Source organism: Mangifera indica, unplaced genomic scaffold (assembly GCF_011075055.1).
Source record: "Mangifera indica cultivar Alphonso unplaced genomic scaffold, CATAS_Mindica_2.1 Un_0003, whole genome shotgun sequence".
Taxonomy (NCBI): Eukaryota; Viridiplantae; Streptophyta; class Magnoliopsida; order Sapindales; family Anacardiaceae; genus Mangifera; species Mangifera indica.
The window spans coordinates 644,191-671,018 of NW_025401095.1; the positions used below are offsets into that span (position 1 = coordinate 644,191).

Sequence of the window (26,828 nt, forward strand, 5' to 3'; positions counted from 1 at the left end):
TACACCATTTTCACTCATGGTTTCAATATGATAACCATTATTTCTTATATCTTTAAAACTGAGTAGATTTCTTCTGGATCTACTTGAATATAATGCATCATTGATGTTTAATTTGGTCTCATTGATGTTTAATTTGGTCTCATTGTTTAACATAATTGTAACTCTTCTGGAGCCTTTAATCAAATTGATTGATCCTGATATTGTATTTACTTTAGCCTCTATTGGCGATAAAGTTAAGAAAATTTCTTTTCTTTTAATATAGTGTGGGTGGTTGAACTATCGACCAAACACAGATTTCCATCACCAGCTTTTGAAGTTAACGCTTCAAGTTTGGAGTCCATTTCCTTTCATTTTAAAATTTACATTAGTTATTACAAAATTTGAAAGGAAGAAACATATAGTAATAATTACACACTATAATATACATAATTTTCTAGTCTTGAAGAAATTCTGAAAGATCAAAGTTTGCTAGATCGACAGGGTCTGGATTCTTAACACAATTTGATTCGATCTTCTGGTCTGCGTTTTTAATAGATGTTTGATATAAATCTACCAGATGTCTTAGCGTACGACAGGTACGTGACCAATGACCTTTAGAACCACATCTATAACATTTATTTTCATGGTTCTGTGGTTTATTCTGCATCATTTTCCCTTTATCATGTTTTGCTTCATCTCTGGTCCTTTGAAAGTGGAAAGATTTTCTATTATGACCACCTTTGGATCGAAACTTATTTCGTCCAGGACCTCGTCTACGCCCACGATTACTACTAGTAGTTGCGTTCACTTCAGGGAACGGTGCAGTACCAGTGGGGCGAGTCTGATAGTTTCTTAATAATAATTCATTGTTTTGTTCAGCCACCAGTAAACAGGATATCAGTTCAGAATATTTTTTAAAACTTTTTTCCCTATATTGTTGTTGTAAGAGCATATTTGAGGGATGAAATGTGGAGAATGTTTTTTCTAACATATTTTCTTCAGTTATTTTTTCTCCACATAGTCTCATTCGGGAGATAATTCTGAACATGGCCGAGTTATATTCACTTACAGATTTAAAATCTTGTAAGCATAAATAAGTCCATTCATATTGGGTCATTGGTAATGTAATTGATTTATGATGATCGAATCTTTCTTTCAGATTTCTCCATAATTCTAGTAGATCCATAATATCCACGTATTCTGCTCGTAGCCCTTCATGGATATGATGACGAAGGAAAATAGTAGTTTTAGATTTATCCTGCTGGGATACATTATTTCCTTCATTTAATGTTTCTCCAAGGTTCATTGATTGTAGATGGAGAACTATGTCCAATGCCCATTCAGAATAATTTTCTCCATCCAATCGAAGGGCAACATATTGAAGTTTGATAAGATTTGCCATTTTCACCAACTGCAGGTTGATGAAAGAAATAACAGTTAGTGATATAATGAAGAAAAATTATGAGCGAACTTCAGGTTCTTATTTATCATATATTCACAAAACTTCTGGTTTTATGATTTATATTCATAATTTTATATTATGTAAAACTTACATAATATTTTAGATTTCTATTTCATTATTTTCATCACTTATGCAATCTTCAGATTGTAAGTGGGATATAGTTATAATAAATATTTTAGTGAAATATAGGACTTCAGACCTATATATATTTTCTCATGATTTTATAATTTTCAGATTATAAATCATATATCATAATCATATTTAGGACTTCAGGTCCATGTTCATAATTTTTATAACTTCAGGTTATAAATGATGTTCAGAACTTCGGGTCCAAATTTATAATATTTTACAAACTTCGGGTTGCAAATAGGGTATCATTATAATAGAAAATTAAACAGAAACATAACATAAATTAAAAGTTAACTAGGACATCATTATGATATCCGTATTTATAATATATAAGCAGCATAACGACATAATGAAACGAATATAATATACCTGAGCAGATCGTGCTGATAATGTGTTATGAATTTAATACACAAATATAACATGATTAAAGAAGAATTGAGAAGGAGAGAAAGCAACTGAGAGAATAATTTTATATCAGATCCGGATGAAGAGAAGAAGAAGAAGAGTGTGTTCTCGAAGTGAGGAGAGGGGGGGTTATTTATACAAATATTGGCCATCCCTTCTGACAAGCATATGCTATTTTCAAATTAAAATTTCTAAGGTCATTAATGTTTTCACATTGCTTTGGCCAATTTTTCTTCTCAAATAGCCATTTTCTTCTCCTATGTCAGCCTCTCCAGTTTCTTCTCCTGCATCAGCCTCTCCATTTTATTCTTGCAACAATAAATGTTTTCCCACCACTTTTCTTAACTTGCTTTGGTGGAAAGCCACCTATATTTGTAACAATACCCATAATATATTAATTGTTTTAACATCTATAATTGCGTTTGATTTGGTGTAAAGTCACTGAGTTTGATTCGGTGGAAAGTCACTCAGTATATAACACTTCCCTTTAAATTTTTATCATTTACAAATAATCACATTAATTTTACTAAGAAAATCCTCGGTGAAATAAAAACTAAACAAAAAATATATAATTATTTAATGTCTTATAAAATGTGATTGGATTTACTTAAATTATCTTATTAAAAACCTTATTAGGAAAACTCACTAGCACAAAACCTAATCAAAATAAAAAAAGTATAGTACACTTTTTATCCAATAGATGATATACATAAAAATTTTCTCTCTTTAATGAATGTTCTCCTAATTATAGTGACATTAATTTGGTTATCTGTTAAGCCGTCGCATACTGATGTTATACACAAACTTTTTAAATGTTGATGTCGATAATATCTTGGTGAACAAATCTATAAGATTTTCATTTAATCGTATTTGTTTGATATAAATTTTTTAGCTCTATTGGAACTCATAAGTGTAAAAAAACTTTAATGAGATATATTTGATTTTGTCTCATTTAATGTATCTACGTCTAATTTAGACAATACATGTTGTATTGTCTTTATATAATATGGAAGAGTGTCTATTGTGGAAGAAATATTTCATGTATTATGGATGTGATGGAGACACACCGTAATTATATGCAATCTCAACTCGCTTCATGGAGAGCTAAAATCTTTAAATGATTTGAAGATATTGCAACTAAGCTTTATTTGGTGAAGTGTCATGATATTATTGTGTCATTATAAATGAAAACATATCTCATCTGCAAGCAAGACTTATAACAATCAAAAGAATAACTAATATCTACATATCCAATCAAACTAAGATTTTTAGGAGATATGACATAAAATAATCACAAATCTTTAGTTTCACATAGATAAAGAAATATATGTTTGATTTTATTCTAACAACGATGGGTTGGTGTAGAGTTAAATCAGATTAATAAATTCACTGTGAATGATATATCTAACCTAGTATATTGGACCAAATATAACAAAATACCAATGACATTAAAATATGATATTTCAAAATATAATATCTTTTCATCATTTCTTTAGGAGAAATAAGTCCTTTTTTTGATCAAAAGTCCAAACAACCATTAAGGTGGTCAAAGGATAAGTTTTATCCATTTTAAAGTATTTTAATAATTTTCCAACTTACTCTAATTGATAGATAAGTATTTTATTTGAATTATGTTTTATCTACGGACTAGGAGAATTTTTTATTTTTTCCAAATCATTCATTTCAAATTCAATTTCAGATATTCAACAGTTTTTTAAAATTTTTCAAGAGTTTCAATTAAATTTATGTTATCAACATAAATTATAATAATAGCAAATCCTAATTCTAACATTTTTATAAAGACACATGAGCATATAAAGTCATTCACATAGTTTTTGTTATCAAATATTTGTTAAAGCGATTGTACCACATTCTTCTAAATTATTTTAATCAGTATAATGATCTTTATAACTTGATTGAGTATATGCCTCTTAGATTAACTCTTTTTGTTTCAAACAATTTAAATCCTTCAAGATTTTCATAAATATTTCAATATCCAAATTTTCGTATAAATAAACAGTAAATACATCTATTAGACATATATCCAGTCCTTCCAAGACTATTAAATTTATCAAATATCTGAATGCGATTATATCTATTATAGATGCATATATTTCATCAAAGTTTAAACTTGACCTTTGAGAAAAGCCTTACGCTATAAACACTCATTTATATCTAACAGGTTGTACATCCTTAGGTGTTGGGACTATAGAACTAAACACTTGACGTTTTACAAGTGACGTTAATTTTACTCGAATTGTTTCTTCTCATTTAGGTCAATCATGTCTTTGCTTGTAATACATGGTTTAAAATCATCATTCATAATTTTAGTAGTTACTGTAAATAAGAATGCATCATCAGTGTTAATTGTCTCACGATTCCACATCTCTCGTGTATAAGCATAATTTATAAAGACTTTTGTATTTTCATTTTCCTATACTTTGGGATTTGTTCCATTTCAGGGGCTCTAGTCTTTTCAAAGGCCACAATCTTTTCTGAAGAAATATCAACGAGTGTAGACTTTTCAATTGTTTTAGTATCATTATGAGTAATATCTGTTTTATTTTTTCTTTTTCTTTTTTGAGGAATAGTATCCTTCAACCCAAAAGGGTACAATACTTTTGGTATACAGTAGATTAATCAGTCACAATTTGAATAAACTATTCAATAGTCACATTAATTCTTATTAGTGTGTTGGCAATTAGTATGTGTGGTCTTGTCACTTTTATTGTATTTACAAATACATCAAACATTTGATTGGTAATAATTTATAAACACATTATTCTCTACACTTCAATTTCACTTTAGGATGTGCAAGGATCGAGATGAGATACCAAGTAAATTCGTGTCTCACTTCATGAGGCATTTTCTTTTTTCTTAAGGGTGGAAATGTTGTTTAATCAAAATGACAAATCTTTAAAGTATGTAGTAAAAATAGATAGTGAATTATATCCAATATAAATTCTCAAATGACATTGTGGTCTCATCTTTGTGCATTGAGAAGACATAACAAGGACATATACAGCATAACCAAATATCCTCAAAAGGAATATATCAGGTTAGTGACTAAGAATCAATTGTAGAAGAAAATATTGATGATAAAAAGAATATCACATTTGAATTAACGTTGCAGCACGTAATATAGCATATCCTCACATAGAAGTTGAGAATTAGATTCTTAGTAATAAAGTACATGCAATTACTTAAAATGGTTTGATAAAAGACTCAGCTAATTTATTATGAGTATGGACATGCAGGTATGGATATTCAACAACAATCCTATAGATATACAATAATCATCAAATATCTTGGATGTAAATTCACTAATATTATCTAGTCATATTGACTTGATCGGATAATCTGATAAATATGTTTTCAACTTGATAATTTGGATTAATAGTTTAACAAACGCAACATTTCGCGTCGGCAATAAACAAACATATGACTATTGTGTAAATACATCAATTAAGATCATAAAATAACAAAAGTACCCACTTAGTGGACGAATGGGTCCAAATGTCCTCTTACGTCCTCTTAAATCTTTTGTATGAATGATAAGGATTTAACTCCAACTTTGAAGAAAAATGGTCTGATTATTAATTTGTCTTGTGAATAAGTAGTGCAAAATTTTTCATTGGATAAGAAAATCTTACGATTCTTTAGTGCATGTCCATTTGAATTTTTAATAATCTTATGCATCATTGTAGATATTAGATGACTTAAATGATTATATTAAAGCATAAAAAGTTTTAGATCACAGAACTTCTAGTTTGATATTATATAGATTTCAATTGCATTTATGATAGTATAATACAATCCAGATGATAAAGTAGACAATTTTTTTAGTACAACCTTTTTTCGGAGGCATTAGCAATTATACAGAGGAATTTTATACTATTTTCAGTCATAGTTTTAATGTGATAATTATTATTTTTTATATCTTTAAAACTAAATATATTTCTTTTATATCTACTTAAATATAATGCAACATCGATGTTAATTTGGTCTTACTTTTAATAAAATTATAGTTCTTTTGAAGCTTTCATTAAGATTCGTTGAAAAAAAAATCATGTATACTTTAACTTCAATCAATGCTAAAGTTAAAAAAAAAAAAAAATTTCCTTAGAATTGTATGTATTGTTATACTATCCACCAAACACGTCTCTATCATCAGCTTTTGAAGTTAATGTTTTAATTTAAAAGTCCATATCCTTTCATTTAAAAATTACTTTACCATAACGAATATCAAATAGTGAAAGAAAAGAGAACATAATAATAAAACACAAAATAATATTCATGACTCTAAAATAAGAATATATGATGAATTCTAATTATAAAAATCTTAGACATTCATATCACTAGTCAAGTGACTTATATTTTTATTCTTGACAAAAGTCTTGAAACATTAAGATTCGTTAGATCGACAAGATCTAAATCATCAACAATTTCGATTATATTTTGATGAATGTTTAATATAAATTCACCTAATATTTTTGCGTACAACAGATACATAACCAATGACATTTACACACACACTTATTATTTTGTGGTTTACTCCGCATTATTTTTTATTTTGCTTCAATTTTAATCCACTTTTGGTGGTATAATTGAAATTTTCTATTATAATCATCTTTAAGTCAAAATTATTTCATTCATACACACACTCACCCATAATAACTACTACTGGTAGTCGCGTTCACTTTAAAAAATGATGCAGCAGTTATGGGGTGAGTTTGATAGATTTTCATTAACAAGCGAATATAACATTAACTCGGAATTTCTTTTTCCAATATTGTCACTATATGAGTACATTTTTACAGATGAAAGGTAGAAAATATTTTTACTTCCAAATTACCTCAATTAGGGAAAGATTCTGAATATAACAGAGTTAAATTACATAACCATTAGAAGTATTATTGAATTTGATATTCAAATCTATCGTTCGAATTTCTCTACAAATTTAGTAGATCCATCATTATATCTACATATTTGGCTTGCAATCTTTCGGGGTTGTGATGCCAAAAAAATAGTGGTTTTGAATTTATTCTTTTAAGACATTTTATTTAATTACTTTTTGAACGCTAATAAATTTTAGATAAAGCATCATATAAAAATTTTATTTAGTTATACCCATCCAATTTTAAAAATTTCGAGTTCAAATATCATTTATATTCACAAAACTTCTAATTTTGTAAATAATATATTTAGATTAATCTTTAAAACTTTAAAGTCAAATATTATTAGATATTTACAAAACTTCTAATTTTATAATTAATATTCAAAATATTATAATATTTAAAACTTTAATTTTGATAATATTTTAGATTTTAAGTATATATTTTTTTCACAATTTATGCACACTTCAAATTGCAAATTAGAGATAGTTATTATAAAACAAATAAATATTTTAATAAAATTTAATACTTTGAGTCCCAATTCTACAAACTTCAAATTGTAAATCAGATTTAATTATTATAATACAAATAAATATTCTAATAATATTAAGACTTTAAGTTCATATTCATGATTTTTACAAGCTTCAGAGTATAAATGATATTCGATTATAATTTGCATTTACAAATATAAAACAGTTCAAAAAATTAATGTTAACTACAGTTTGTTTTTGCAAACAAAAAAATAAATATAATGAAAACATTAAATAGAATAATAATAATAATTAAAATATCTATATTTATATTATACAAACAGGACAACGATGTAATTGTAATATTAATGATATTGAAATACACCTAAAACAGATCGTATTGGTAATATATTATAAATTTAGATAAGTGAAGACAAGAATAAATGAGGAACCTCTATAAGCAAAACACAAGAGAAAGATGTTTATTTGTATTAAAAGTATGAAAATTGATTACATAATTCGGAGAAAGAGATGAAGAGTATACAGAGACTACGATTACACATATAAAACCAAAACATTAGTTGCGCCATAAATGTGCCCACAATACATTACATTACATTACACTGCTATTATAATAGCAAACCCATCGGAAAACATAATGATGTATAAAAATGTTGAAACTTGTATTTCCCCGATAATGCAACTCATAACAAACAAAATTCATTAATTTTACCTCTACTGTGTTATTGTATATTCAACTATACAACTGAAAACAAGCACGGATACTTTAGCAGGCTAATGTAGCCCATCAGTTTCTTTTCTTCTTCTTGTCAATAAATAGACTTTGGAAATTTTGAAGCAGAAAGTTATAGTATACAACTTAAATAGATGAGTTACTGATATCGGATTTTACCCTGTTTTTGTCCTCGAATAGTATTCGCCAACCGACAAGAACACATGTTTTCCCAACACCAGTTCTGCAGGGGGCTGATTTTCAATGCAACTAACTACTATCTGTAGAAAGATATGGGAAGAAAGGCATGCGAGGTAAGTTTATTATGTTTGTATACACCATCTTCATAAAATGGATTTTTTATATGACTAGCTTTTCATGGGATGAGTTAGTAAAGAGTATTAAGTGAAGTATGATGCAAACCTTGCCGTTTCCACGTTGAAAATCAGACTTCAGATTAGAATGATCCCTCGACAACAAGTAAATTTGCACACCTTGCATGAACTTTGTGTTTCCTGAAAGCATTGTTTCGTACTTTTACAACCGAGTGCACCAAAATCCTATTCATGCCCACAAGACACCATCACAGACAGAGAGATAGAGAGAGAGAGAGCTAACCTGAGCATAATGCAAGAATAGCATCTGAGTCAAAAACTAGAGCAGGTCTCGCTAAGCTGATCTTGAACGACATTTTAGATATCCCATGGAAGCTCTCCTCACCAAGGATGACCTGCATTTTGTACAAAAATATTAATAAAGAAAATATTAGGTTAATACGGGAAAATAATTGTAAAAAAATACTGGAAGGTCTTTAAATTTGGCGGTAAGCAACAACCCACATAACTGGTTTAGCACACTTAACTGTTGAAAAGTTCTACTGTTTTGAAAATTTTATTTACCAACATTGACACAATCCATAGCACAAAATTGATCAACACAAACACTTACATAATTCTTTTAAACTGAGAAAAAACAGATGCAAGCTTCCATCATGCAATCAAACAAATTATATGTATGAGATTAGCAAACCAGTCTTTTTTCTACACATTGTTCATAATTATTGATTGCATCTTAGAAACTTTTCTGAAACTGTATACACACTTCAGAAGTACTGAAAATGGAATGTAAATAATATTTATAAGATAACACAAACAGCCAAACTAAATTACACAGTAATTATTCAAAACATTAAATAGTGATTATTTAAAGCAGCTTACCACGTGTGGTGGCATCATGGTGACAGGAAGCAATGGAGAACCAATTGCTTCCCTGATATAGTGTTCCTACAAATAACAACGAAAATTTAGCTCTAAAGCATAGGTACTACAAACAATGAGAAGCCACTCTCTAAGAAATCAACACAAAATTATGGACATACTCAGAAAATTATGAAATAATTCACTTATATGGTGCAGTTCTTCAAAATATAATGTCAGGAGAGAGAGAGGGAGAGGAAAAGTTCAATACTAAAAAAACCACTTCAACTAATTTTTTTTTTTTAATTACGATTTTAACCTCATTTAAATACAAAATGCTAAGAGTTCTACAAGTGTGATCCTTTGGCGTTACTCATTATCAAATCCTAATGACTTAGTGAAATGACTTATCAGTAGACAGATAAGTACACAATCAGTTGGTCCATATATTTATATTCACAGTGAAATCAAAATGAAAAATCTACTTTCTTCTTTTAAAAAAAAAAATCAAAAGGCATTTTAACATCAAGTAGAAAATAGAGTAAAGGCATGAAGGATTCACCTGAGAATTCAAAACTTGCTGCGAGAATGATTTGTCTTCATCCAAGGATTCAAAGTAAACATCCACCAGATCAGTAGGTTCAAGGGAAGCTTTCTTCCGTAATTTCTGGATTCTAGTAACAACCTACAAAAGAGAATTTAAGAAAGCCATTTATCAGGACAGATCTCATCCTTTGTTGAATTAGCCACTGACACTTTTTTTTTTTTGTAAGAAAGAGAACTAAGATTATATTTAACGGAAATTAGTACAGTAAAATGCAAGTGAATTGATGGTTGCTTGAAGAAAGAAAAAAAAAGTGCCACAAACAGAATAATGGAAAAGTGATAAGCAGAGCAAAGCAGCCAACATCTTTGAGTAAAGGGAAAAAAGTTTCCCTTAAAATATTGTGTAATTGCAAGGCCAGAAAGAAGAAGACAAATCATTAATACTCAAATAAATCTCATCATACAGAATAATAGGGGAAAATGTAACTTTATCAACATCATAAAAAGTGCTTCCCAGAGTTGTGGCACAGTCCAAGCACTGCATGTTGTTCATATAAAAAAGAAATGTACTACTAGTGCAGGATAATACATACATTCATTCATACATACAAGAGAATAGAAAGCAAAATAATCAAAAAATACCTCACGAGCAACACCAGCTTCCAAAAGGGACTCATCTGGACGCAAATCTAAAATCACCAAAACATCACCTAAAAGAGAGGAAAGTAGGCATATGCATTATTATAGAAAATATGTCATGAAAACAACCACATTATGAAATAATTCAGGAATGCTCTTTCTTTTATGAATACACAATTAGCTTCGTCAGAATATCATCAAAAACACTTACCATCTCCACCAGCATCAATATCCTTTTCAGTCAAACCATCGGGACGTTTGAATTCCCGCACAACCTAAAGTTTGAAACAGAAAAAATTGACAAGTGGAATTATCAGTTAAGAAAGGAAGTTTAGGCCCGAGGTGTATAATAGCCCCCATTGTTTGGACATGATGAATTCAAATCTTATCATTTCACCATCAGAGTATCAAACATATTGTTCAAATCTATTTTACTTTATTCCTCCAAGTCCAGGAAACAGTTTACAATACTTCAGAAAAGATAAATGGAAGCAGAACTTAAAAAAAAAATTCATTTGGCAGTTGATTTTAAGGAAACTCTTGTTACATCAAAACTGAGACAACTTTTTTATCAAAATGGCATTCAATAAACACGTCCAGAGGTTATCTGTATAGAAAAGAGCAAAACAGAACACAAGGTTATTCACCTTAATATCAGCCATCTTCAAACAGTGTGTAGCAATAGTTACTTCTCCAGCTTTCTCAAAAGCTAAGATATCTCCCTGAGTCATTGCTTTGACTTCCTTAGCAACAACTCCCATTGATTTCCCAAGTCGCTTACCCAACAAACTAAGAGAAAATAATCAACATAAGACTAATTATAACCATGAACAATAATCCAAGCACTTACAAACATTTTACATACCTAAAATCAGGTTCTGCACGCAAAGAAGCATATTTCAATGTATCATTGCATGGGACAAGTGATCTTACATTGAGCTCCTCCAGCACATACTGCAATGGAAACAAAATTCCATCAGAAAGTAAAAAAGAATTATATTTATCTAAATACTATATTTTTCCAACAAACAACAGCCATACTTAATAGAATCATACAAGAATTCTTTAGAAATGTTATATCAAAATTATCAGCCAAGACACACATAATTGTCCAGAATGCATAAAGCAGCAAAGATAAACAATTGTATGGTAAGTTTTTCTTCACCACTGGGTCAAGGACAGTACAGATGGCTCTTAATTAAAGGTCACTTCTTGGATATTATTTCCAGATTAAACTGTAGTCTCTTCGATTTAATTTTCATATGTGTAGGGGCAGAAAATGTCAATTTTTGCGCTCCCCTTAACTTTCTAGGTTTATACATCTTTTGTACTTTATTCTTCCTTTAAATAGATGTTGAAATTAGGTCCTTTATTGTCAAACTAAGGTTTACATTAAAAACAAAAATTTGGTGGGGAAAAAAAAGATAACAAATTTAGAAACTAAAGAACAAAGAAAGAATATTTTGGTGGGGTTAAAAAAAGATACCAAGATTAGCAACTAAAAGAACAAAGAAATCAGAAGCATCAAAAGGATCTGGTAAGCAAAAAAGTGACTGACGAAAATTTTAATGTACATACAAAAACACATTAAACAAATGAGCCAATAAGAAAAATCTTACCCAAAGAACCTTAAAACAAAGCTATATGAAAAGAATAATGGCAAAGGGAGTACATTAAAATAAAAATTGGATTATTGGAAGCAAAAAATGAGCAGAACAGAACAGTATAGCTTCTCTAAGCAGGTAGAAACCAAGTGGTATATAATAGAAGGTTGCCACTTTATTCACAAACCTCTCTGAGTTTTCCAGTTATATCATCAAGAAAGTCCATATCAGGATGAACAACTATCATCTCCCTGCAGATCCATAGACAAAAGTAATGAGCTGGGTATACAAATTAAATATAAAAATAGAGCAGAAAAGAGAAACGAGGACCAAAACCACAATTATAGATATAGCAGAAGATAAGTTAGAAGCATACCTAAGTGGTGATTTTATTGGTTTGTTGTGACGGTCTCGAATATTACGTGCAAAATCAATGATCGTCATCATCCTTGAAACACTTTTTTCAATTTGTTCATCCCTCTGAGATGGCATTAAAAATAATGAAATCATTTAGTAGGAAAGACCCAAAAGGAAAAGTTTCAATTAAATCTAGTATAAAATTCAGCTTCATTATGTACATTATGGATTAAATTAACTAAACATTTTCAAAAATAAATCCCTAAATTGGAAATTCACTAAAATTTAGTTAGTACTATCATATACAGAACAAATCATGTTATTCAGACAAAATCTACAAAAATTAACAAGGGATGAACTGAACCTTTCCTTCTTCTTCAGGAATTCGGCAAAAGTGAATGCTATCCTCCGACTCATTGCAAACCTTTCTCATATTTTGATAAAGAACTTCAGTGAAGAATGGTGTGAATGGTGCCATCACTTTACAAGAAGTTAAAAGTACCTGAGAACCAACAAAAGCAGAAAACATGGAAAATAGATAATTTATCATAATCACATCTCATCAACAATTAGCCAAAAGCAACCACAATGATATATGGTGATGATATAGTGTAACAGCTAATATTTACGAAGCACCTCTCAGGAAGGCAGAGTTTAGTTTCATCACGAGAATTCAAAGAACCACATTAAAGATTTGCGGCAGGAGGTATAACGTATCAAGAAAAAATAACATAAACACTACTGGAACCAGGTAGCTAGGATATGTACCAGCGGGTAAAATAACATAGAATAATGTTTCATAATCAGTTGGATGAGTAACTAATTTGTCAAAGAGATAAAATCCAATTTCATCACAAAAGAATTCAACTCAAGCTCTTCAACATAATCAAACATCCCTTTATCCTTTAACACACTAAACTTTTATTTAACTGTGATAAAGCAATGTCAAATATATAAAACTATGGTATGGTCATGGTTTCAAACAAAAAGAAAGTATGAAATGCCAAATGAGTTAAACAAAGATATATCAGACTTGGTGAATCCATACATTGTAAAGAGTCGAAAGAGCTGTGCGGCAGTCCTCTTCTCCTGTTCGGCCTTTCAGTCTCTTACGATTGAATCGCACATAAATATTTGTAAGGTTGTCCAGAAACTTCAAGAGATACGGAACAACCTAAGAGAAGTACATGTTTATTAGCAGTTACTACCTGTTATAACGTTGCAACACATATAACAGATGTAAACCCATAGTTTAACCAAATAACAACATTATTAGATATAGTTATAATCACATAGAAGGATATCTAATATGGTGATATTCATCTGTCATTTAACATCATATTTTCATAAGCAAAATAACATGAACATTAAAATTAACTGCTTAGTGTGTGAGCAAAAATCAGAAGTATTTAAACCACCTAGACTATCATAACGCAATTAGTTATAAAGATTGGATGATATAGATTACACACACACACATATAGAGAGGGAGAGGGAGAGGGAGAGGTCAACAGTCATAGACCTGTTACAGTTACAGACAAGTGGTATAACATAAAACTCAAAAGGGCAATAATAAATATCAGTGCATCATAATAATTACTTATGAACACAAAAGCTACCATCAAATCAGTAAGAAGTTTCGTCTGTACAATTTACAGCATCACCATTCTAGTTAGAGAGCAACTGAATCTTAAGGTAGGCCTAGCAATAGTAGTATTGAAATAAGTTAGTGTCCTATCATACTTGTGCCAAATTTTCTCAAACAAACTCAACCAATTAGCTTATTGGATCTATAAACATGCAAATCCATTCATTAATGTGTAACCAAAGCCTGATCCATGAAAACCTTGTTCTCAAAAGGTTGGCACGCTACTGATTGACCCAATAAAACAACATCTCACACCATACTTATCAAATGTGTTCCTGTCACGTTACAGGGTTACACAGAATTTTTTCAAACCTATGTCCACATGTAGTGTCAACAAAATGCATTTACCAATACCAGGCACTCAATCATTCAAATTTAGTTACTACTGTGAAACATTAAAACTCATAGCATCTTTTATAAGAATAAGTTGATACATTTTTATCTGTCAATATGTAAACATAACAAATTAATGGTAATAACTAGGTTACATAACAAGCTTTACCGTGTAAAGTCGATATCCATCCATCTCTTGGCGAACGAAACAAACAAGACTCTGTGTGGCAGAGTTGATCCACTGGTCGAGCACATTCAATGACTTTTGAAGAGTTCCAAGATCAACCGGAACAAAGGTTACACCTCCCTCTATCTCAAGTCTCTTTGCATTCTGAACGAGGAACCTATATGCATTATACCATGGAAGGAAAACATCTCTGACCTGGGTGAAAATTTAAATGAGAGATTAGCATAAGGAACTGAAAGAAAAATATCTGCACTAGTGATGATGAAGAAAAAAAACACATTAGATAAATAAAACTTCATAGTTAATACTAACAACACTGTAAACTCCTTCTTTCTTGAAACGCAAGGTCTCAGCACGCACAACTGGAGAATTAATCAAATACAATCTTAAAGCATCCTGCAAGATAATGTGACGAAAGAAAGCATAAACACAGGGCATGATACTATGCTCTAAACAAAGGAAGAAAAAGGACTACCAAAAGAAGAATTTAGCATCAAAAACTTACAGCACCATAATCATTAAGCACTTCTGAAGGTGATGGATAGTTCTTGAGCTTTTTACTCATCTTTTTTCCATCCTCAGCAAGGACAAGGCCATTGCAAATGAGATTCCTGAATGCTGGTTTCCCAAATAAAGCAGTAGACAACACCATGAGAGTATAGAACCTGTAGAGGAGAAGATCTTACAATAAATTCCACAAGAAAGTTTAACTATAAAAATACCTATCTCCCTTAAGTTTGGGGAGGGGAGAAGGAACATGATGCAATAGGAGAGACATGTTCAATGTCAATGGTGCATCTTTCAACACAAGAACTAACACAGTTCTTATGTCATAGATTAGAAATGCAGGAACATTACCATGGCAATTAATATAAACATTGAGACAGACAAAAGTAATGAATAATGAAAAGAATTTCAGCAAGTCATACAAGAATCGTATAAATCCAAACATTTCTACCACATGTATTAGAAAGAATCTGCAGGCTACAAAATTAACTGGGATTAGAAACAATTACATATTTGCAAAATAAACAGTGTCAAAATCGATATTTATAGTGTGCCCAAAGATCTAAATAGATTGAGAACGAACCATCCACGAGTTTGATCTAGCCCTTCAGCCACAAAATTCCCAGGAAAGTTTTTCTCAAAGAGTTCAACATTCTCAAACGGATAATGAATATAAGCATAAGGCATAGAACCACTCTCAAACCAGCAATCAAACACCTGCAAGAATAAAACCATATATCACATTAAGAACAGTTAAAGTTTTAAAATTAATAAAAATCATCAACATACGAGCATAGACACATTAATTCATAATAACCAGATCAGTAGTCTTACATCTTCTACGCGACGAAGCACACCAAACTCTGGACCCCGACTCGAAGGGATTGTAATGTGGTCAATATTGTGGCGGTGCAAATCAAACACCTAGATTAGAGTAAACAAGGGCAGTCAGTTAAACAATTAATTAAAGATTGATGAATCACAAATACCATTCAAAGAATCAAAAATTAGAAGGGATAATTCTCTTTAAGAATGAAACTTTAGGGAGAAAAAAGCATTGATACAATAACTGAAGTACCCAGCCAAGAAAAATGAAACAACGGAGCGAGAAAGAAGGAAAATGCAAAAATTAATAAGCCGAGGATCCATAGAGCTGATATTAGCTTATCCTTTTTCATGATTGGTAAAGAAAACTCAAGCAACAGCTCATCTCCAACATCTTGTTAAAAAATACTGCACACACTATGGCCAAATACAATTATGATCCATAACATACAATTTTTTTTTGGCTTCATAAAACTCAAACTAAGATAAATCCCACCACCCTCACAGCCTTTTTAACCTGGCAAATGAGCAAGGGCATGAATCACTTATAACCACGAAGGTCATTTATAAGGTGAAGTTAGAACCATTAGAAAATCTGTGCTAACCACCCAGCCACTCTAACTTGTCCAACTTCACTGTCAAAGGTTAATAATCTATGCTAATTCATAGTTGTCAAAAGCGAAAAATGCCAAAAGAAAATGAGGGATCCAATTGCCTAGGTGAAAAAGGCGAGGTAAAGGCGTCATTTTTTTACCTAAGGCTTTTAAAAATTTCCATTAAAAACTTTTCCCATTTCCATTAAATTTAATATATTTTTAATACAACAACAATAAAAAATTGATTAGAAACATCATCAGCAGTCTTAGATCAAACTAGCAACATGTGATCATGCCTAGACCTCTCTAGCAACTATATAAGGGATTAGTGATTGGCAACTTATACAACGACCTTAAATCTCTCCAGCTACCTCTCCGACAACCTTAGAGCTTGTCGACAACCTTTTTAGTGACCTTAGAACTTACTATCAACCTCTCAATGACCTTAGAGCTGATTTGCTATCTCTTCAAGACTTCGAAAACCTCAAACCTTATTGGAGATCTCAAAAATTACCAATACCCTTCAAATCTAGCTAAAAATTGCCCAAAACCTGCTGGAACGCCTAAGACTATGCCTAAAATGGTCCAAATTTTGCCAATAGCCCTCAAATCTAGTCGAAGATAGTCTAGGTGATGATAAAGCGTGTTTTTTTCCAACACCTAATGCTTCTCCAAAAGCATCAAAAGAGCGTTAAAGGCGATCGACTTTGAACCATTAGTCACCCCACATTGCCTTAGTAAAGTGTCACCTAAACGTGCCTTAGGCGTGTCTTTGATAACTACATGCTAATTGAAAACAAATAATCATTAGAAGAAATATTGTTGTCATAACTTGAACACTGATAGGAAAAGAAATGGAAATTTTGTGCAATCAACCTCCAAACATTGGAAACATTTCTTCTTACAAATTTCTAGGGTGACCCTTAGTCTTCCCAAAGACACCATGACCAACAAACTGAAGTAGATAGTATATCTTTAACTAGTCTGCTCCCCTCTCATTGCAGAAATAAAAGAGACAATCTTTTTGTAGGTGTTGCCAGCATAGTTTAGTGCCTACACTACTTTGACCAACCAAATCATCTAAAGTTAAACCAAAAATAGGATATGCAACAATGGCAGCAAGATAAATCTCAATATTACACCAGAAAGAGAAACAGAGGGAAAGAACAGAGATGAACCTTCACACCAGAAAGCTTTTCAAGTTTTTCAACAGAATCTATAACTATAACTTCTTCACCATCTTCACTGATCCATAGAGGAAGAGGCGTGCCCCAAAATCTACTTCGGCTTATAGCCCAGTCTCTTGCATTTTCCAGCCAATTGTGGAAGCGTTTCTCCTGTAAAATGTACATCAAAACAGTAATGTTCATGTCTTACTACTTAAAAAAAGAATATCAATTCAGTATCTAGTGGCCTCTACTAAATAATAATAATATTATGTAAAAAGAAAAACTATTACATAGTCAATAGGACACCGCTTAGACCCCAAAAAAACTAAATGCCAGCGGCATACAATGACGCACATAAAAAGTCAATTTAAAATGATAAGCAGCCACTACGGCTGGATTCGAACTGAATTTGTTCAAGCTCGAGCTTGAGCTCGGTTCGAACAAGCCCAAAATGAGCTAAGCTTGAGCTCAAGCCCAACTGTAAAAGTTCAACATTTTAGAGCTCGAGCTTTAGAGTGTTTAGCATGTTAAGCTCACAACTTAAAAATTTTGAAACAAAACGACGTCGTTTTGACCAATATGTATTAAAACGACATTGTTTTAATAATAAGCTAGTTAAAAGCTCAATTTGAGCTCAAGCTCAAGCTCAATTTCACGCAGGTTCGGCTCGGCTCGACTCGAATCTAGCCCTAGCAGCCACAATAAAACACAAAAGAAAAAGACAGTTCAACCTCAAAAAATATCTCTTCAAGCTTTTAAAACAAATTTCAAGTTATGGGTTCTTCAAAAGGTTGATCACAACTAGAATTGGCTTTATTGAATCTAAGGGAAAGAGAATGGGAATCCTCATTCCAATTTTTGCTTGAAATTTTGATAAGTGCCTAAAAAATGATGGAATGAAGTTCCAACCCTTAAAGGCTGCAATTCCCAGTACCATATAGAATTATTATTTGATCACTTAATATTAAAAATTAAATAAAAACAAAATGTTACACAATTAAAATATTGATAACAAAATGCATTACAATTATATTTATTTAATATATAAAATAATAAATAAATATTATCAATCGGTTTTTACAACATCCTGCAATCCCAAAGAAGCAAGACACTGTCACCAGATTACTACCCCCGCAATTATCAGCCCCTTATTATTTTTCTTTTTACTATATTAAATCAATTAGTTAATAAATTTATTATATTTTAAATTAACATAATTATAATATAATGTACAATTAATATTTTTTATTATATAATATTATAGTTAATTGAATAATTAAATATTGATATTAAGAGATAAAATAGAATTATTATATGCTAATGAGGATTGGAATGGGAATTTCTACCCTCCCCTCCAACCTTTTTGACGGAATGGGCATTACTAGGATTTCTTATTCTTTATCAAATTTATCAAGCAAACAATAGAATGGGAAAAGAATTAGGACTCTATTCTCATAGCTCCTTCAATTGCATCATGCAAACATAACCTTATAGAAAGAAGATTACAAGAGTGAAACACCGACTCTATGTTCCAATATACTGATCCTCTAATAAATTACAGTGAGCTTGTCCACAAACAGATCCAACATGTAGGACCCATCCAAATTGATTAGAAGATGAAAGATGAAGTGTATTCAAAATCATTTGAAACTAAGACCTATAGAGCAGCAAAAATCGAATTTCGTACCAGAGACTGTTATAGTAGTATACCTATAATAACAAGCTGGATTAAAAACTCAACTATTCTATGAAGATATTGTTTTCAAGAAGTAATAATAACAATGATAGGAAAGATCAGAATGATGCATATTGGATTAATAACTAGAAAAAGTAGAAAAATGATGTTAAGCACAACAATTATCATATTTGGCATGTTCGGCAAGCCAAAAAAAAAGAATAGTGATGAGGTTTCCATAATGATAATTTACCTTCACATAGTCAGGAACCCAATATGTCTGCTTGTTGTTCTCTAATAGTTGTTCTTTCAACATTTCCACCTTCACAAACCTGGTACAGAACAAAACAATACAAGACAGTTTGAATAAGAAATTATTTATGGTGATATGGGCATACATAAGAAAATAAGAGAAGCTAAACACTGTCTTGACTTCATAGTTATATCACATGCATGAATAATAAATTCAATTCAAAACATATAACAAGTCATGCAACAAAAGAAAAACAAGACTATTCCAAACTCAAGTGACTTCAAATATATAAGATGGCAGAAAAGAAAATTTTATGGCAAATGAGAATTCGAGATAAAATGAATCCATAGCAAAGAGTTAGTACCAACTCGGAACAGCCCTATAGATGAGAGGAGTATCTGATCTCCAACAAAAGGGATAAGAATGGGTAAAGCTTCCAGACTTAATGAGCCTCCCTTTTGCCTGAATAAATACAAAGAAATTTTGTTAAATAAGAAAATGGATTAAAAGCTCATATAATGATATGGCCAAATTTAAAACACACCAAAAAGCATTATTATATTATTTACATCATTTCTTTTTGCTCATCTTTTCCTGTTGACAAGTAATATTTCACAAAACAAACTAAAATTCACACAGCACCACATTTAATAGCAACAATGATGACAACTAGGGCTAGACCAAAACCGAGCTGGCGCAAGCTCAAAAGCCGACTCGATTTGATTCGATTCAGTTCGAATTCGTTTACTTCGAATATGAACCGAGTTAAAATTAAGAAGTTCAACTCGTTTTAAAACAGAGCCGAACTTGAGCTATACAAAGTTCAGCTCGGTTTGGCTCGGGAGCTGGTTAGATGGCTCGATTCGGTTGGAATCTGACTCGTAGCTCAATTCGAATTATGTTAAATAATTGTTAAATGATATTGTTTTATTAATAAGTCACAAATTCAAACCACGAATCTGAGCCACATATCCAAGCCATGAATTTGAACCATAAATTTGAGTCAAGCTCAAACCACCCTTAATGTTCGCTTGAGGAATTTGAGTCGAGCTACTTTGAATTCAAACTGAACTCGAGCCAAGGGGTGTTCAAGCTCAACTAGATTCACATCCACCCCTAATGACAACAATGATAAACAGGAAATTACTTGTCTCTTGTTATAGAGACCTAGAAATTCATCAAGCCAACAAAGTTCACCAAGTTTTAGGCCACAGACTATTTTATATTTATATATATATATATGAAGTTAATTACCCAACCTCTTACAGAAACCAAAGGCCTTAAGCATGCAATCCCCCCAGCTTGTTACTTAAAAGTGATTCGCTGGAAGTAATTGAACAGGAAAGTTTTTAAAGTATAGACAGAAAATAGTTCAGGATATATTTGGATAACATGTATCTTCCCAGTATCACAGAATTATAACCCAACCTCTTACAGAAACAAAAGGCCTTAAGCATGTAATCCCCCCAGGCTTGTTACTTAAAAGTCATTCACTGGAAGTAATCGAACAGTAAAGTTTTAAAAGCATAGACAGAAAATAGTTCAAGGTATTTTTTGGATAACTTATATCTTCTCAGTACCATAAAATTATAATTACTTTCAGATATCAAAATCTTACATAATATACCAAAAAGTCAGAACTATCCTCACCTTCAAAGCTTCAATAATATTCTTATCTGCATCTTTCACATACTGGCCACTAAAGTCAGTAATTTTCTCAATAAAGCAGCCATCATCATCAACTGCTACAACCAGGTTTTCTCCCTACAAGACGAAAGCAGATGAATAGGCGGTCATAAACAAACGCAGCAAAATATAATGGAGAATGTAGAAGTAAATACAGCACAAACAGCCACACAGCAGTCTTTCAAGGACAAGCAGTGATATACAATCCCAAAGCTAATGCATGCACATATTCATTAAAGCTAGGATTTCATTGATACAAAGCTAAGGAATTGCAATCCAATGCATGAACACTGAAATCTAATCTGATTTTAAATAGATTAAAATCCTATAAAATCCATAACTTTTTTCAGGAAGGTACCTGTTGTGGAAGTAATATATATAAAAAAAAGAATAAATAACAAAATAAGTTGAAAATGGTATCAATTAGATGTTGAATGATGAAAAAGATCATAAAACGCCACAAACACTTCTTTTCTTAAATTGTTTGGCTCATATTATTAAAAAAATTATAACACATCCAATAAAAATTATATTTGATCCAACCAATCAAATGATAGAAGCCAATCAAAAGGGAATTGATCTACATTTATTTCATTTTGTTTGACTGGAATGGCAAGGATTCTTGAACACCTTAAATTAGAACAAAAGAACCAAAGAGTAGAAATAATACCACTGGAAAGATAAGAAGCATCCACTCATGCTATCATTCTAGGTTTCAGATTTACTGTATAAACGCTTAGTGTAAACATCAAATACCAAGAAAAATTAATTTTACTACAGCAACAAGACCCATGTTATTTTGAGCCCCCAATAGCTCGATGACATGAGATCCATCAATGGCAAATACTAATAAATTTAGGTAGACTAATAGTCATTGAATGAAATAAAATGTTTAATTGCTATGATCGACAAAACTGTAATCTTTGTTAATAACAGATTAATATCTTAAAACCAGTAACATGTATTTGGAAGTTGCATGTCTATATTTTGTGTGAAAGCAAACACTCTCTATTAGCATTCACCAGCCAAAGATTTTAACTGTCACTTTATTAAAAACATTAAGTCCAAAGAATTTCAGCACAAACCTTACTAATTATTTCACTTTCTATGCAAACACGGTAATCGTCTTCACCAAATGCAGGAGCACAATGAACGACCCCAGTACCACTGTCATCAGTAACATAGTTGTCTGCAATAACTCTAAAAGCCGCATCAGATAACTCCTTGAAATAACCGAACAATGGTTCATACCTGCAATACATACTCAGTCTTAAAAATTGGAAACTCTCTGAAAACTACTTCATACTAGATGTAATGGGCAGATTGCCTCTAAAACAATTAACTTGATTAAAAGGAAAAAAGTATATACAGTCCAGTTGAAGTTTAGTTAAAGAGTCAAAACTTTTTTTACTTCCTATAATATATTAGTAATTTACAGGGCTGAAATCATTATTTAAAAAACCCATCGCCTTTAAGATGATTAAACACTATTAATAGGAAAAAGGTATATACAGTTGAATTGAAGTTTACTTAAACAGTCAAAACGTATTTTAGTTCCTATAAGATAAAGTATTATAAAGAGAAAACATATGGAATCACAAAGAATGTTCATTTATCACAACATACAGACTTACTTCATTCCTACCAGCGAAGCACCTAAAAATTCACCCAGCTTTTCATAAGATGCATTATCACCTGCTAAGTCTCCCTCTTGAGCCTTTTTATCTGTAGATCCCTTTACCTTAGATCCCGATTTCTTGGAATCACCAGCTGGTCCATTTGCTACATTAGACTTAGGCTTCTCAGTAGGCAGTGCAGACAATCGAGACTCAGCAACCACATAGACTTTTCCCGTGTACTTGTTTCGAACCTGTGTAGTACCTTAATCTCATATTAGATTACTAAATAAAATTGCAATTGTAAAACAATCACACATACGTTATTTAAATCGTTAACCAATGGAAATGCAATAACTAATTTAAATCGAAATGTTAACACAGTATGCTAAATAAACTGGGGAAATCAAGACTTAATCATGTCAATTCACACATGAAAAATGAAGGAACGCATGTTACAAATTTTCTTAGGCTTAGCACAGAGTCCTTATAAATTGTAGTCAAGAACTCAGGCAAATGAAATTCAAGCACACCCAGTGCTTTGGAGATGGGCAAACAACGTTAATGTTCAAAGTATAAACCGAAAATATATTTCCTTATCTCAAAGCTACAATAAATTAAAGATAACAAAAAGTAGCTAACCTTCACATATTTAAAATTAGCATTAACACAGAGAGCAAGATTGCTAGGAAGGGTCCAAGGAGTAGTTGTCCAAGCCAGAAAGGCTGCTTTGTCCGGATCTCCAATAATTGGAAAAGCCACCATTATTTCAGGATCAGGCACATCCTGTGTCACTCAAAGAGTATTAAAAAAGAAAACACAACAATAATCACAATTTATTATTTGCACCAGTGGCTGCCCTAGCACACTCAGTTCCAGTTTTAACAAGCTGCAATGTTGGTACAGTCACACAAACGCATAAACATTTTTTATTATTCAAACTACCTTCGATGAGACTAAGAATGACAACAGTAATGTCTATTCAGCAACTCAATTTCCAGCAATGATATAAATGAAGATTGCCAAAATGTTAAAATCACAAACCTTATAGTTCTGACCAGCTTCAAAGTTAGACAGTGGTGTCTTACAGCCAGTACTGTATGGCATAACCTATTAAAGCATCATAATGAGCATCACCATATTAGAGCCATATTAAAACATTGAAATCAACCATTACTAAGAATTACTTTCATCATACCCAATGAATAAACCAACAAACAGCTAAACGACAAAACAATCCCAGATAATCTCCAGTACATATTATTAGAACCAAGAAAGTAGAAGCTCACTAACCTTAAACCCTCTATAAACAAGTCCTCTCTCATAAAGCTGCGCAAACACCCACCAAACAGTCTCCATAAACTTCAAGTCCATCGTCTTGTAATCATTTCTGAAATCAATCCACCTACCCGTTCGTGTAATAACCTGCTCCCACTCTTCCACATATCTAGTGGCAAATAAATCATCATAAATCTATTTAGTTATCAAGAAATGATAAACCTTAAAACAAACTATGATTAAAAAAAAGAACGAAAAAAAAAAACAGATGCAGATTCCCCCCATTTTAAGTTTCATATTAAATTTTTCTTAAAATTATAACTTTGTCATAATACTTTTTTCAAATTCAACAAGTTCACCAAAATTTCTATTAAAATCATTCCTCTTTGCAAATAAATAACCAAACTCTTAAACGTCACAAAAAAATTCCTCTTCATTAAAAAAACAAAAATACAGGCTTCTTTACACTTGTCACTTCCCACACACCAGAAAATTAAAACAAATAAACCTAATTTCAAACTCTAAAACTTCACAAGATCATTCCATTTCATAATAAAAGAATAAAAATTACCATGTTACATTCTCCGTCATACTTCATTGTACTGATCATTTCCCAGATCTCACAAAATTAAACAACTAACATAATTTCAAGTTCTGAAACTACCTGGTAACAATACTTCTGCAAGCTTCATTGTACTTATCAATTCCCATTTCCAAAACGTCAGCTCTCCTCTTAATTCCCAATTTTTTATCAATTTCATTCTCCACCGGCAAGCCGTGGCAGTCCCACCCAAATCTCCTCGTCACGTGAAACCCCAACATGGACTGATAGCGCGTGACGATGTCCTTGATGGTCCCGGCGAGGATGTGACCGTAATGAGGCAACCCCGTCGCGAAGGGCGGGCCATCGTAGAAGATGTACTCGGGATTGCTCTGGGTTTTAGCCAATTGGGTTTCGAACGCCTTGATTGAATTCCAGTATTCAAGAACCTTTTCCTCCTGAAGAGGAAAGGAGAAGTCTTTTCCTTCACAAACTTCCTCCATTGACGGCGATTAGGAAGAAGAGACGGCTTGGAAGGTTGCGGAGTGAGTTGACACACAATGAGAAGATTAGGGTTTAATGTTTAGTTCTGACGAGGCAGTAAGAGATGACTTTATTTGAAAATTATTTGAAATACAACCTCATTTATGTCCTCCAACTCCAAATTCCTTCCTGTTTGCTCTTTATGTGGAAATTACAAGCTTACCCTTATCTTTCACCTAAAACGAGACGAACCGGAAGGTGACAAACATACCAATACCAATGTTTCTAAAACAAATCTGAATGTCACGATCTAATTTAACCGATAATATAATCGTACAACTAGTAATCAAACTAATAAATTATTTAAAAATAATTTTTAAAATAATTTTATATAATTTATTATTAAAATATACTCAAAATTCTGGAATGAGTTCTGAAGTTCAATTTACAAAAATTAATTTTTTTTAATTTGATTAACCCAATAATATTCTATCATGTTAAATTGATTTCTTTATACTAAGGAGGCCTAATCCAACTTTAAAACCATAAAACACACCGAAAATTTAAGAGGTATAGATAGATTTCGATGATTAGAGGATAAATGATCAATTAAGATATTAAAGAAAATTAAAAAATTTTACGTAAAAAAACAATGTTAATTCAAAGAATACCCTAAAAAGAACTAGAAATTATCTTAAATTAAAAAATAAGTATTAATTTTTATATTAATTACATTAATAATAAATATTAATTTTTATATTAATAATAATATGTTATTATATAATTAAATTATCTTAAATTAAAAAATAAGTGATATACCATCTTTAATTTATAAATTAAAATTTTAGCCAAAGAGCTGTTTCATACTCAATGTTTTGTGAAAAGACAAAAATATATGTATAGGAGTTCTAAAACTTAAACACTCATCCAAGATTTAGTCCCTTATCACACACTTAAGAATTTTTTTTTAGGGTTAAATAATAAAATCATCATTTTATCGGCAATATTAAAATAAATAAAATTATATCTCATTTTTCTTCCTTTAGTTTGAAAAACAAATAATATTCCCTCATAATTAAATTTTTAAAAATTCACTTTTCCTCCTAAAGTTTTGATTTTTTGGCAAAACTTCTGTCTCTCCAACAATCAACACTATTCAACTATCTTATTAAAGAAAACGAGTCTTTGTTTGGGCAAAGACGAATCGACGAGATCATCGATTCGACTTCATCGACTAGAATCTACAATCATGCCTAGAACCATGGGCAAGCCAATAATAGATGACAACGAAAACACAATAGATTTGAAACTTCTTTGATTTGATGATCTTCGATTCGCCATTGATCGGAGCTTTTTGGCTTGTCATCAGAGTTGTTGACAATGGGAGAAGGAGAAGGGAGCACAAAGATGGTGTCATCATCGTCATCAAAGGGAAGAAAACCTAGGATTTTCTTTTTTTAGAAAAGTCATTTTTTTAAGTCAAGATTTGGGGTAAAATGTCAATTTTCAAAAATTAGAGAAAAATGAAATAAAATTATATTATTATTAAAATGACAATTTTAAACTTATATTTAACAATAATTTTAACAAAAATTTAAAGATGATAAGTGTTTGTG

The 26,828-nt window shown here is 31.3% G+C and overlaps 2 protein-coding genes across 2 annotated transcripts; both read right to left on the reverse strand.

Annotated features, from left to right (window-relative positions):
* Positions 1 to 433: 433 nt before the first annotated feature.
* LOC123205349 lies at positions 434 to 1,381 on the reverse strand. The gene has a single exon (XM_044622300.1). The coding sequence runs from the start codon at positions 1,379 to 1,381 to the stop codon at positions 434 to 436; it is 948 nt and encodes a 315-aa protein (XP_044478235.1).
* Positions 1,382 to 7,808: 6,427 nt separating this feature from the next.
* Positions 7,809 to 25,344, reverse strand: LOC123205305 (isoleucine--tRNA ligase, cytoplasmic-like). The gene is made up of 28 exons (XM_044622239.1): positions 24,853 to 25,344; positions 24,204 to 24,357; positions 23,955 to 24,020; positions 23,553 to 23,696; positions 22,929 to 23,164; positions 22,380 to 22,545; positions 21,259 to 21,372; positions 19,973 to 20,070; positions 19,609 to 19,687; positions 17,690 to 17,848; positions 15,925 to 16,014; positions 15,674 to 15,807; positions 15,089 to 15,248; positions 14,896 to 14,979; positions 14,566 to 14,778; positions 13,464 to 13,589; positions 12,780 to 12,917; positions 12,435 to 12,538; positions 12,246 to 12,309; positions 11,320 to 11,408; positions 11,102 to 11,243; positions 10,666 to 10,729; positions 10,458 to 10,525; positions 9,832 to 9,954; positions 9,291 to 9,356; positions 8,692 to 8,803; positions 8,497 to 8,588; positions 7,809 to 8,354 (listed from the first exon to the last, which is right to left on the reverse strand). Exons 1-28 carry the CDS (start codon positions 25,230 to 25,232, stop codon positions 8,250 to 8,252), a joined length of 3,570 nt encoding a protein of 1,189 aa, XP_044478174.1. The 5' UTR covers positions 25,233 to 25,344; the 3' UTR covers positions 7,809 to 8,249.
* Positions 25,345 to 26,828: the final 1,484 nt, after the last annotated feature.

Coding starts and splice junctions, on each gene's coding strand:
- LOC123205305 (XM_044622239.1), bottom strand. CDS start 25,232: ATGGAGGAAGTTTGTGAAGGAAAAGACTTCTCCTTTCCTCTTCAGGAG. Junction 24,021..24,203: donor TTGTTTATAGAGGGTTTAAG/GTTAGTGAGCTT, acceptor ATGCTTTAATAG/GTTATGCCATACAGTACTGG. Junction 8,804..9,290: donor CCATGATGCCACCACACGTG/GTAAGCTGCTTT, acceptor TACAAAATGCAG/GTCATCCTTGGTGAGGAGAG.
- LOC123205349 (XM_044622300.1), bottom strand. CDS start 1,381: ATGGCAAATCTTATCAAACTTCAATATGTTGCCCTTCGATTGGATGGA.